Raw genomic sequence first — 14,256 nt, 5'->3', positions numbered from 1 at the left:
GCTGTAGAATAAGCCTTTTAAGGTTCCCGTCACCTGGTCTACATATTTGCTTATATATGCATATATATATATATATGTATGTATATCTATCCAAGTGACGGAAACCTTAAATGGCTTATTCTACAGCAATTATACGATGAGGCAATCTTATGCCAAATACGGCGGTATTGTGTGTCTGGACACTCGACACAAGGGCAACAATACCTGGGGCTGGCAATTGGCCATTCTATATATATATATATATATTTATAATATACAATATATATAGATATATACATACACACACACACACACATACATATATATAAATATATAAATATTTATATTCCTTTTTACTAGCCACACCGTACCTTCAGAAACAAAGGCGTTCCGCAAGCCTTGACCTTGCCTTCGCTCATAATGGCCACTCTATCGCCCAGAATATCGGCCTCGTCCAGGAAGTGCGTGGTCAACAGAATAGTACGCGACTTCTTAAACTTTGTGATCAGATCCCACGTGGACCGTCGCGCTTGCGGATCCATACCACTGGTGGGCTCGTCCAGGAATACTACCTTCAAGGCAAATGTTGTAATAAGTTTTATGTCGTATATTGTGTGTCGTATACTATGTATATATCGTACATGAATTGCTTAGTTTTTCGCTTGAATATCGTAGGTTAAATATCGGCAACTAAAGCCGATGTGAATACTACGATCTAATAAGAGACTTCGTGATCAGATCCCCCGTGTCTATAGCTATAGTAAGATTTTTTTTTACCACATAATATTACTCGCACACTCGTATGTAGAAACTAGTTACTTACACTGCAGTATTTGCTGTATATTCAAGCGCAAGTCTGTTAAATACAAGCAGATGCTAGTCATATGTAGCAACGTAGATCGATCCACTAGTTTCGATCACTAATGAAAGTATATCATGAGGCTGTGATCAATCCCGCTGTAGGGGTGCACCGTAGGGGGTGAAGCGTACTATAGAGTACAGCACCATGCTTTTTGGGTTTAGGGTTTAAGGTTTTAGGGGTATAGGATTTTAGGTCACCATTTGGTAAAGCCATGCATGAGACACGAACTATGCCCATGATGCAAACACTGCTGGTGGATGAAGTGTCAGCAGTTTGCAAGCGCCAACCCTAAACCCTAAATTCTGACCCAAAAGCTGGTGCTGATACGGATCACAAATATTCGATAGTCCACACCACACTAAGTAAGATCTGCCGACAGACAATAACATAATAATCGAGCAAACTATGACACACACACGCCTCCCCCAAACACTCCCAAGGAAATCTCAAAAGGTGAATGCGTACTATGCCGCTCTTGACAGTATGTATACTAACATTGAGGTTTGTACGGATCAACACAAGTGCTATACATACATGCTCACACACGTCAGATAACACAAACACAAACCACGCACTTTAAAACAACCCATGCGACGATACTCACCAGGTTAAAGCTATTTTCAACCACGGGTCAGTTAAGTGTACATACTAACCCTGGTGTACACACTAACTATCCCCAGGCACACATCCAGCATCACAAAACACCCACCTTAGAACAACCCATGCGACGATACTCACAAACACCCACCTTAGAACCACCCATAAATGCGATGCCCACGCAGAGCTTGCGCTTCATGCCGCCGCTGAGTCCACTGGGGAAGTAGTCGCGCTTCTCGTCCATAGCCAGATCCTCCAACATGACATCAATCTCTCGCGTGATGTCGGACTTGGGAATGCCCTTGAGGGTGCCAAAGAAGTCTAGCTGCTCAGCAACTGTCAAGCCTGTGAGGGATATATTCGATGAAGAGTGGTGTGATTTGGAACTGGTTTAGGGTTTAGGGGGTTTTTAAAGGGGTTGTAGGGGTTGTAGGGGTTTGGATTCGATCGCGGATAATTTCTGGAAACGGATAGGAGCGGTATATGAAATCTTTTTGGGTTTCTCTCTCTCAAAACAACATAAGCAAGATCGGGGACGGGCTTCTGGCAGAAACCAATTCAACATTAACATTTTATTTCGATGCCATATTGGTTAAAAACAACAATTGAGTACACACATTCGAGGTTTAAGTCGTATGTATGTACCTGCACACAACACAATCGAGGTATAAACAGTATGTATGTTCCTGCAGATAATACAATCGAAGTATAAACAGTATGTCTATACACATAAATACCACATAGGAAGTTAACATAATCGAGGCATAAACAGTATGTATGCTCCTGCAGATAATAAAATGAAGTATAAACAGTATGTATGTACCCTCAAACAACACAATCGAAGTATAAACAGCATATATACCTGAAAATAACACAATTGAAGTATAAACAGCATATGCACCTAGAAATAAAACAATCGATGTATAGACAGCATATGTACCTGAAAATAACACAATCGATGTATAAACAGCATATGTACCTGAAAATAACACAATCGAAGTATAAACAGCATATGTATCTGAAAATAACACAATCGAAGTATAAACAGCATATGTACCTGAAAATAACGTGTTGACTTGTGGACAGAGCCCCAGCACGCGTCGGCATTCATCGATGTCTGTGCGGATGTTGTATCCGTTGATGAAGGCGCTGCCAGATGTGGGTTCGTAGATACCTGATGGCATGGAAAGGTGTGGTTGCCATGGTAATGAGGTGACATACAGATGTGGGTTTGTAGATACCTAATGGCATGGAAAGGTGTGGTTGCCATGGTAATGAGGTGACATACAGATGTGGGTTTGTAGATATCTGATGCCATGGGAAGGTGTGGTTGCCATGGTAATGAGGTGACATACAGATGTGGGTTTGTAGATATCTGACGGCATGGGAAGGTGTGGTTGCCATGGTAATGAGGTGACATACAGATGTGGGTTTGTAGATACCTGATGGCATGGAAAGGTGTGGTTGCCATGGTAATGAGGTGACATACAGATGTGGGTTTGTAGATACCTGATGGCATGGAAAGGTGTCGTTGCCATGGTAATGAAGTGACATACAGATGTGGGTTTGTAGATACCTGATGGCATGGAAAGGTGTGGTTGACATAGTAATAAGGTGACATACGACAGTTCAGGAACTATATAGCTGTAATCCTTGTGTGCAAGTGTTATTGACTCATCCTGAGGTGGCATAAGACTGACAGATACATGCATAGCTTATATTGCTATACACACCTGGACTTGGAAGTGAGTGGTTGGCATAGTAACGAGGGGACATACGACAGTTCGCTACATAGCTGCAATTTCTATGTACAAGTGTTATTGACTTAGCATGAGGTGAAATAAAGCTGACTGTTACACAGCCTATAATGTTATAACCCACTTGTCCCAAGCTAAGAAATTATACTATGGCGCCTGCAAACCGAATGAATTGAGAGGTTTGAACTATCGGCATGCATAGGTCCCTTCCCATACACAATTAAGAACGGTCGCAATGGCTATAAAGATGATGGGCCCAATCAAATTACGTTAATTGGATTTGCGATTACTTGCATGTGATGTATTACTCTGTACATGATACTCTAGAAGTACACACACAAAGCATGTATGTCAGCAGCTGAAGTAAAGGGTATTTATTCACATAAATACGTAACTACATATTTATAATTGTGTGCATGAAAGACGTTTTTCGATTCCGTTCACACGTCTAAACGAGTTCAGATGCACATATCTCAATTTGAGCACAGTTGACGGCTGGTACAATATTTACTTCTAACACAGGCGTGTATTTACAAATTTGATACTAGGCCCGCTTCTCAAAATATATATATGTGTGTGTGTATGTGTTTGTATATATATTATTATAAAATATTTTATAATAATACCATAAAAAATAGTAATAATAATAATGATATACTAATATAATAATAATAATGTATATATATAATACAATATTATTATGTAACAATTTGATAATATAATAATATAATATATCTATAGATTTATATATGTGCGTACATAAGCATACCTGTAAGCATAGACATGGTAGACGTCTTTCCAGCACCGTTGTGCCCCAATAGGCATGTAACGTCGTTCTCGTACATCTTCAGGGAGACTCCATTCACAGCTAACTTGCCGTTCGAATATTGCTGTGTGAGAATACGCCAGGCGTGTTTAAGGCTATACTCGCGCCATTTCGGAATGAGATGTATGCGTACAACGCGTGGCATGTATATGTTTGTGTTGTCTGTGCACAATCACAAGTATACATAATATGCCTACAAGTTCGTTCGCAGATCTGTACTTTGATAGCAGCCTGTTCAGATTGCAATACTAGATAAATACGTCTATAGTCCTTTGCGCATACCGGTGTGCGGGTATTGCGAATCAGTATAACGTTGACTACATACATATTACTGTAGGTTTTGACATCTCTTTTCAGTAATATAAGATAATCCAAAAGTTTTATCAGATTACATGAACTGTATATATATATATATTTATGTATATAATGGTATATAAATAATATTCGAATCAGAATTTGTACATGTATATATACACATACCTAAATATATGTACATACATTGGCCAGATTATATTTCCATAACTTTCACCGATTATTTTTATGATTAACCCTACTTTCACGCTACCACGCCCGAACCCTTAACAGCATCTTTGTACACACAAACACTCTACAACACACTCGTAATCGCTGTCACATTTGTGCCGTCAATGCAGACAGACATCATTCGAATATACTAAACATACAATTTAGTTCGACACATTTATAGTGCATCACGTGAATCTACTACGGCTAGAAGGAACAAATTTGATCTGTACTTGAAACAATATCGGGATGTGCAATACCAATTTGCGAATTGAATGGAGATTTAGGTTCAAATTCGGAAACAAAATGGGAGTGTCAGTTTGAAAGATACGGATAAAAACATTTGGCTAAATACTTGGTTCTAACATTGCGTGATCACTCGAACAAACAACAGTCTGTAAATACTTATCTTTACCAGGTTAACCAAATTTATGTATATATTTCCCTTAATAAGACTAAAGAAAATCTGTATATATAAAAATATACGTACACATATGCGTGAATTTTTTTTACAAATATACATGTACACATTCCTACGCAGGTTTGTATAATAATATACATTTACCGTGACGGTTTGATTGAGTGTCTGTATATACACCTACCTTGACTAGGTTGTTGACTACCACGCCTGATGTCCTGCCCTCCTCTTCTGCCTCGATCACGGCGTCGTCGTCATTGATAATGGTTGTCTGTTATGAAACGTGTATATATGTATATGTATACATTGAAATAGATATATATATACATTACATGACTTCCCTGACAATGACGTTTTCTAGAAATATAGATATACATTACCCGTTAAACAGCTCAGGATACCCCATATACAATAATTTTATACCGTATATAGCAATTCGATTCTACCATATATAGCAGTTCAGCTACAGTGCTTGAATAAGGAAATGCAAAAATAAACAGGAGTGTCAGTGCGCGTCAGCGTACTTACCGACATATTGGCAACTGTGACATCGTCGCCTAGATCGCTGCGGCGCTTGGCGGGCGATTGCCAGTACTTCTTGGTGAAGAGAAAGTACCAGGGCTGGGCCACCCCAAACTCGCCTGGGAACACACGCTCGACGTAGAACGTGACGAACAGGAACAGGAACGTGCCCAGCCACATCATGGTTATCACCAAACCCTAATTTGATTTGGATTGAATTTGAATTTGGAAAGACGTAGAACGTGATGAACAGAAACTGGAACGTGCCCAGCCACATCATGGTTATCACCAGATCCTAATTTGATTGGGTGAGGACGAAATGGGAACAAACCAGAAAAGTAGAGAATACGGAATGTAACTGATCGCATTATTGTTGTCACCAGACCCTAATTGAATTGAATTTCGAGGGTAAGACGATAATAACAAATCACAGAACCACCCCGCCCGTCTGAGCTTGGCATCCGCGACTTCATAGTGATAGTGATAGTAATAGTTGATAGTAATAGTTGTCACAAACCCTGAAACCCTGGACCTTCAAACCCCTGAACCCTATATCAGTCAACTATACAACAAGCAACCAGAATTTAAAGCCGGATGTCATGGGCAAGTGTCTGATTCAGAGTTTTAGGATTCAGGTAAGCGTCTGCTGAGACCATGCCTTGTACCTGTCAGTTCACTATATGCATCGCGCAACACATCACCGACAATAACAAACCTATGACCGCTTAGGCGTATACCCATCGGAGAAACAGCATCCCATAAACTGCGTGTACGACAATCGCAGGCGCACTATTCTGACCCAACGACTCACCAGACTCATTTCAGAGTCATACGACGCTCCACTGAACAGTTTAGACCACGTTAGAGGACTGGCAAGTTCTTCGAACTGTCCAATGACTGTCCACCCCCACGCCTGGGCTGAGTTCACAAACAGCGACGACCATGCTACTTGTACGGCCGAGGGCTGTCCTCCTGACGAGCTATAGGCATAGGCATGTCATGGTACGCGTGAGTGAGAGCTATATGTAAGTGAAAACGTGTGAGTGAGTATATATAAGTGAAAAAGTGTGAGTGAGCTATATATAAGTGAAAAAGTGTGAGTGAGTTTATGTAAGTGAAAAAGTGTGAGTGAGCATATGTAAGTGAAAAAGTGTGAGTGAGCTATATGTAGTAAAAAAGTGTGAGTGAGTATATGTAAGTGAAAAAGTGTCAGTGCGCATGTCAGCGAACACCTTGTGCCCACGCACGCATCCAGTAGATGCGTATCAAGAGCACATACTCCCATACCGATATTAGCCAATGTGTTGTTGGATACCACCATGACAGTTGTACGGCTGATGGCTTTCTTCCCGTTAAACTGTATGCATAGGCTTGTCCTAGTGCGTGTGTTTTTATAGTGAACAACTGTATACGAGATCAAATACAGCCAGATTCGTATAATAGTGAATGTGACTGCTTGTGTGTACGCAAGTGTTTCGTATCATCTCAAACATGTTATATATATATATATACATAAATTTATAACTATATATATATATATATAAATATCTATATATACGTATGTGTGTGTTTATAATATAGTATATATATATACATTGTCTTACATTGTCACCAACTGGAAGGGCAGGAAGGTGAGCATGAAGATAATAGCCGACCCAGGCGCAGCGATCTTGGCACTCTGGAAGAACGTTGACATCATAAACGAAATAGCAATGACCTCCACCTGTGTCAACGAAAGAGCGAAGACAAGAACGGGGATATGAATAAATAAATAACATGCGAAAGTAATATATATATATATATAAAGATATATATATATATTATACATCTGTAGTAGAAAGAAACCATGAGGGGGTAATACTATCCCATTGGGTACATGTTTTCTGATAAGACTGTTCAATTGCCTGAATCTTCGCCAACTTATTGAAAAACGCGTATAACCCTATGGCATGTTGATATGTATCCGGTCGAGAATTAAATCATTTCATTCAAAGGCCTGCCTCATGGTCTCGTTTGATAGGCTCTGACCAAGGTCCGTACTGGTATAGACGCCCGCATACATAGCCCATATCGGTGTAACGACGCATACATAGCCCCGTATCGGTGTAATGCACATATACACACGCATTCTTACCACGAAGGAGAAGTAGAAGAAGGTGATTACGCTCATGTCGGAGTACAGCACGATGTCGCCAAACGACAGGATGCACAGTGAGATGATCGTCGAGATTGCCAGCAGGATGAAGCTCTTGAGGAACCACGCAGTCCAGTTGGTGGTGGCCGAGAGCCCCATCATCTTCATGGCTTCCTAGTTGAACGTAGCGCACGTACAGGTTGACACAGGTTTGGTCACTCGAGGTATAGTAGCGTTATACGAAATCTAAAACCCTAAACTCTAAAGGTTATAGATGGCTCGAAGGTGGTTGCTTGAATATTTCTCGCCTGCTTTGTGTGAGAATGGCTATGGGTGTGTTGAATATAGAGGATGACAGGTCCTTAGACGGTCTGTATCTACTACTCTTAAGCAACCACACCGTTCAACAAGTGGTGAGAGCTTTATCGCCTTCATGGCTTTGTACTAGGGTGTTAACCACGTGCACACGTGGAGAATTGTGAGGTCTATGTGACAGACTTGGTTGAGTATATCACTGCAGGCAATGAGAAACACATATACTGTCAGTATCTTGCTATTGAGTAGCCGTACAGCCCAGGTCGTGTTGGGCGGAAGGCCCACCATCTTCACAAAGACCCATTTAAACACTGATGTATCTGTGCTTGCAGGTGTATCAACAAAAGAATGCTAAGACAAACACACCAGAATCGGTACCAGTTTATACATCTGGTGATTAGATATCGACGATAACTGTCAGTTACATAAGAATGAAGTACATACTAAAAGGGCATTCTCTCACGTGCTAGTGGTATAGAGCCCTGCCATGCAATTGTACACAACACTGTGCGTGCGGGGTACTGTGTATCTCGTTGGTGGACAAATGATGCAAGCGGTCTCTGCAGGACCCATGCCATCCCAATACCAACACAAATACGGAATACAAGCCCTTCCCGTACAATCTCTCGTATATTCGTCGAGTACGACAATACAACAATACACCAAGCTACACAGAGATCCATCCACGTAATACCTTAAGCCTGAGTTCCTTCTCCAGTACCACTTCGCGGGTGGTGGTGAGCACGGGGTACGTATAGGCGAGCACCAGAATCAACGGCATGGTAAACTTGATGCCAAACTGTGGAAATGATCGAACACGGGGTGAGGATGTTTTGCTGATAAAAAGAGTGGTCTGAAAAGAGCTTTTTTTTATATCGCAAAATGGGTTGGAAAACCAGTTATCGGATCAATTTGAATCGCAGCAAGAAGGTTGGGGGCGAATTGATGTTGGATATGTGTACCACAAACACGCACATATGTATCGAGCAATTTATAGATACTTTCAATATCCTTCGAACTTATACATGCGTCGATTTCTACTTGCATAAAAATCTTCACGGATAAAAACAATGCACATATGCCTGGATATAGTATGGCCTCATGCTCGATCAAAACCTAGAAACATAGAAACAAAGCCTGGTTTTACATTCGAGCCTTATTAAGTATGCGTACTCACTTACTTGCATATCTATCCCACATCTTTCTAGTGTATACGCACACATCTGTACTAAAAAATATGTAATATGCATATAATAGGAAGTATACCCGTTGAATGTTCGGATCCAACATCGCTATGCTTCAGTGTGTATACTGATATATGATTGCGCGTGTATGTGTGCACACACAGCTCACATTACATTACAGGGCACGATCACGTTGCCGTCGCACAGACTACCAGAGCAACACGCATAGCAACAACAGCCCTATACGCTATATACAACACATACATACCGTCGCAAACTGATTGAGAATATACTCAGCAAAGGGAAAGGTCTGCACTCGGTAGTCAATGTTCTGCTGAACATCAGCGCCCAAAGCACCTGTATTGCGCAGAGAGGCCACCGCCTGGCCCAACTCCCACTCCAATCGGCCAAACCCACTATACCAATACCTAGAGATATGCATTTATCATGCCAGAGAGTCAGCTGTATGTATAGGAACAATAATTAACACTAACTATATATAGATATAATATATATATATATATATATATATAATGTGTGTGTATGTATACATAAATATGTATGTTATTTATATGATATATATTATATAAATATATATATATATATATATATATATATATATATATATAAATAGATATTTATATATATTGCAGTATCAGACACACTCATAACCGCGCAAGGCTCAACAGAATTGTTCATCTTACTGGGAATCAGTGACGGCGTTGTCCTTCAGTTTCGGTCCTTTGTCGAAGAACCCTTGTGTTGTGTATCGCACAGTGGTATCCCAGTCCTTGCTATTGTCATTGCAGCCCTTGTTGTACTGTGTGCATGACGGTGCGTATGGAAACCGTAACGTGATCTGTACATCGTCCTCGGGAAGGTTTCCGTTGACGGTGTTGTTGTATATGATTCCTGCGTGGCACAATATGATATCATAAATAAGCAATGTTTACTATCGACACCAATGATGTGAAGTCGGTAACTTGGTTATCGTGCACTCAATACTCACATTTCTGATGGAGCCCCTAATAAATCCCTACATATATTCATACCGCCTCAGAGGACTGTACAAACAGGTAGCCTGTTCATTGTTCTGCGTGGATCCCTCAGAGAGGATCTCATAATGTTTGATAGGAATAGGAGAGGATCTCGATAAGTACTTGATATAGATCCCAACACTGATACAAGTTCTTGAGACTTGTGAATTGTTTCGGATTTTAAAGGTTCGAAACTCTGTGTCCTTCGTACTCCGCTATACATGCATTCTGAGAATATTGACACATCCTCCGGCTCTGCGCCTCTCAATCAAACGACACACTCTTCGATAAAATGTAAAAACTACGTGTGCGTGTATCTTTGCCTCTTATCTTGCTACATCGTTCCTTGGTATAAACACAGCACTAAGTGTTTGTACATACATACAGTTCATTATGCCTTGCTGCGTGGGTGTTCAATTCACCTACTTATCCTGAATAGCCATCTATATACTTATCGTGAAGAGATATCCATATACTTATCGTGAAGAGATATCTATATACTTGTGGCAAATATATGAAATAATAATAGAACAGACACTCGACCAGTATGCAGCTTACCAACAACATCGGGTTTACCGCGACCCAATTCTGCCAATTCAGTTTCGTTATCCGTGCCGGTAGTAATTATACCGCCTCCTTGCTGTTGAGCGATGTACTCCGTTATAATGGCCGCTGTGTGTAGACGAGTCACGTGTAGTATATATGCGAGTGTGATCAGGCTTAGTGTATATATGTATCTATATCTATATCTATATAAATATATAAATAAATATATATATATACATATATATATATATATATATATATATAATGAAGATATATACATGTGTATAAAGATATATATATATATAAATATATATATATATATATATGTACATATACATATGCACTATGCATTGTTTAATATTATTATATATTAATATATAAAAATTATTATACATCTACTGATATAAACTATTTATGTACATACAAACATATACACACGCACACACACACACACATATATATATATATATATATATATATTATATTATATTATATACATATATACTTGTATATATATATTTACTATATACATATATATATATATATATATAAGTAATATATATAATATACATCTATATATATATATAAGTAAAATATAAGTAATATATAAGTAATATATATATATACATGTCTATATAAGTAATATAATATATATATATATATATATATATTAATTGTGCATATATATATAACGCTACATAGTTCAGTCAGATGACCAACTTTTTCAACAACAGTCTATTCAAAAGGCCTTCCGTGGTAAAATGAATAACGAACGCATTCCTGTACTGTAAAAACGGGATATAACTATTCGAAGCCTCACTATGTAATCTTAACACTCGAACATATATGGTGAATATATATGGTGAAACATATGTTTCAGGCGGGAGAACGAGAATTTGCGAATGTTTGAAATGAAAGTCCGTTCGCAAATTCGAAATAAAAGTATATGCAAACATAACTTGTATGCATGCAGGTATACATAACTTACATTGTCCTGACGCAGGATAGTAAAGGTACTGCGTTACATTTGGGTACGGCATCTCATTGATCGCCTGATCTGCGGCATTGAAAACTGCATATATCGGAAACAACAATGTGTCAGTCTACACTGTTGTTTGCTGTGATTCAATTCAACGCAAGATATACAACAGCATTCTCTTGTGCTTGAACAGTTTCTTAAGCTCTTTGCTGCTTCCTATATTCCGCATATTCCGCATACCTGGGCCACCAGACTCGAAAGGCACAATCTGCTTCAGTCCCACCATAATGCTCATAAATAGCACTGGGACTATTATTTCCACTATAGTCCCAATGGGCCTACGGCTTTGCAACTTAAAGTTCTTCCACACCAAAAGGCGGATTTGCGCTAACCGCCCGATCATGGTTTCCTGGAGTGCGTTAACGCCTTCTCAGCTGAAGCTTAGACTAAGTTTATGATGGATATAGTGTCAATGCCAAACCGTTCAGACCTTCAGACGACTCGTTCAGATAGGATACATAGAATGGTCGCTTACTTGGACGATTAAAAGTATACAAGTATTTTATATATTTCTAACTTCATTTTCTTACCATTTATTTTACAGTGAAATACACGTATTTACATAAATAACACATTCGTTCATAGGTCGAGTCATCAAGATGTTCCTCCGACTCAATTCACCCACTTGCAGAAATAAACGTTCAATGTATGTAATAGCGCAGAATGATTAAATTTATACACGTAAAAAACTAAAAAAGATCTACGTACTATTCACTCGAGACGAAAGCAATACGAAAGAATTGCAGCAAAAACGATTGGATTTGAAAACGTTTCATATTGAGAAAGGAACTGATATAGTGATATTTATAAATACATGCGCATAACATTGAGATTTGAGAACAATATGATTTTATCCTTATTAGGATGGCGGCATTTGCACATATTTAGTTTGTCAGCTTTTCTATACGGGACAGACAGTCCAGTCAGGGCCGTCAGCCGCCAGGCTTAGGCAAACTGATGAACAGTGAACAGTAAAAACTGATTACTAAGCTCATTACGTTATGGGTGTAGTTTTAACGGTTTAGACGGTTGTATGTGATACATAAAAACCCCAAAATTGAACTTCGTATTTACACCTAGAAACAACGAAATGGACCATAACCACATATGAAATAAAAATTGAACGTTAATGTTTATTTTTATGTTTTGTAAACGTTTTAACGGGAAACTTTTTGAGAGAGTCTGAACAGTGAACACTCTGGCTGCTGGCACCAGCCACCAGCCACCAGGGCTTGTGGGTGTGGGCGTGTACCCTGTGCCCTGTGCCCTGTGGCACGTCTTGACTCTTGGCGGCCTGAGCAGCTGAGTTGCTCATTGCTGTTTGAAATTTTGATTTTAGTAGGCTATGCAAATTCCAGGCTTGGAGCAAAATTGTATTTACTGTATTTGATTTTTTGAGCCTATTTTTATACATCTCCCTGAAAAAGTGAAAATATAATATTTTTCTTTTAAAACAATAATAATAAATACAGAACAAATACTATTATTTCACTAAACACGAGATACCTCTATTTTTTTTTTTAAATTAAAAAAAGTAGAAGAATCTTGTGTTTAGTAATATGAATAGTCTCACTGTTGCATCTTGTGCCTTCCATTCTCAGCAGTATTCCTAATCCCTCTCGTACTAAAAATAAGACATAATAAGTAGTATCAGTGCCCACTGCCTACATTCGCAGGGACATATCAATACAAAGGAATCCAGTCAAGGTGTGAACTGCGAACATTGAAAACTCCGGCTAGTTGAAAATAATATTATCTACGCTTCGGAACAGTAAGCCAGGGATGTATATACTGTAAAAAGTATGACTACGTTCTCGTTGATTTGCGGCGAACACCTCTTGATCACCGTATACCGCTCAACACTTGCGGTGCAGTATACTACAGAGCTAATAATTCACGATTCTATGATCATAACTATCACGATACAAACATACTAAAGAGTAGCTAAAGTATTAGTTATTCAATATCCCGTGTCTTACTTAGACCAAGCGGCGATCCTGTGCCATAGACCACAGTTAAAACGCTATATTAATTTACATACTAGTTCCAATTGATGTATGCCAGCGACATTCACCAGGGCCATACCACTACAAGCAGTTACATATATCGGCTGGAGGAATATACAGTTACACATGTAGGCTCAGACTATGGAAACCAAGAACAGGCGCTATGCGAATAAAAAATATGAGAATCTGAATATTGCTATGCAAGACAAATATGTTTACTACGAAGAAGACCACAGTTTCTCTATTGTAAAGTGCAGAACCTTGCTCTTGGACCGTGAGTAGCCGTTGTCCCACTCCAGAACAAACACTCCCGATTCCTCCAACGCCCAATCGAAAGTGCACTGAGAGGTATCACTGGCAACTCTTTTGGCCTCCACTACACACACATCGGCTCCTGAAACACTGCCAGTGGTCACCTCAGCCCCATCTGCGCCGTCTCCAGATGTAGCCCGCGTTTGCCTACTAACACCAAAACGGATATCGCCATTATCCGTTGAAAATGCGCAGCTTAT

The 14,256-nt window shown here is 39.4% G+C and overlaps 2 protein-coding genes across 3 annotated transcripts in view; both read right to left on the bottom strand.

Annotated features, from left to right (window-relative positions):
- Positions 1-12,207, bottom strand: part of SARC_02118 — a gene marked incomplete at its 3' end in the record, with an annotated part of 26,040 nt that extends 13,833 nt beyond the window's left edge. For both annotated transcript variants that reach the window (XM_014304135.1, XM_014304134.1), the window contains exons 1-15: positions 11,919-12,207; positions 11,688-11,771; positions 10,712-10,825; positions 9,821-10,028; positions 9,385-9,544; positions 8,627-8,731; positions 7,618-7,791; positions 7,088-7,206; positions 6,295-6,463; positions 5,490-5,681; positions 5,146-5,232; positions 3,965-4,085; positions 2,496-2,612; positions 1,590-1,783; positions 351-551 (exon numbers count right to left, since the gene is read on the bottom strand). In XM_014304135.1, coding sequence (XP_014159610.1) covers positions 351-551; positions 1,590-1,783; positions 2,496-2,612; positions 3,965-4,085; positions 5,146-5,232; positions 5,490-5,681; positions 6,295-6,463; positions 7,088-7,206; positions 7,618-7,791; positions 8,627-8,731; positions 9,385-9,544; positions 9,821-10,028; positions 10,712-10,825; positions 11,688-11,771; positions 11,919-12,081 — 2,208 coding nt within the window. In that variant the 5' untranslated portion in view covers positions 12,082-12,207. The remainder of the gene's footprint in view (positions 1-350; positions 552-1,589; positions 1,784-2,495; positions 2,613-3,964; positions 4,086-5,145; positions 5,233-5,489; positions 5,682-6,294; positions 6,464-7,087; positions 7,207-7,617; positions 7,792-8,626; positions 8,732-9,384; positions 9,545-9,820; positions 10,029-10,711; positions 10,826-11,687; positions 11,772-11,918) is intronic.
- A 1,755-nt stretch (positions 12,208-13,962) lies between these two features.
- The window catches only part of SARC_02117 (hypothetical protein), a gene marked incomplete at its 3' end in the record, with an annotated part of 8,506 nt that continues 8,212 nt past the window's right edge, over positions 13,963-14,256 (bottom strand). Inside the window, exon 6 of the mRNA XM_014304133.1 lies at positions 13,963-14,256. This exon is cut by the window's right edge and continues 489 nt beyond it. Within this exon, the coding sequence (XP_014159608.1) occupies positions 13,963-14,256 (294 nt within the window).

The sequence above is a fragment of the Sphaeroforma arctica genome (assembly GCF_001186125.1).
Source record: "Sphaeroforma arctica JP610 unplaced genomic scaffold supercont1.92, whole genome shotgun sequence".
Classification (NCBI taxonomy): Eukaryota; class Ichthyosporea; order Ichthyophonida; genus Sphaeroforma; species Sphaeroforma arctica.
This window is presented reverse-complemented; position numbering and strand designations above follow the sequence as displayed.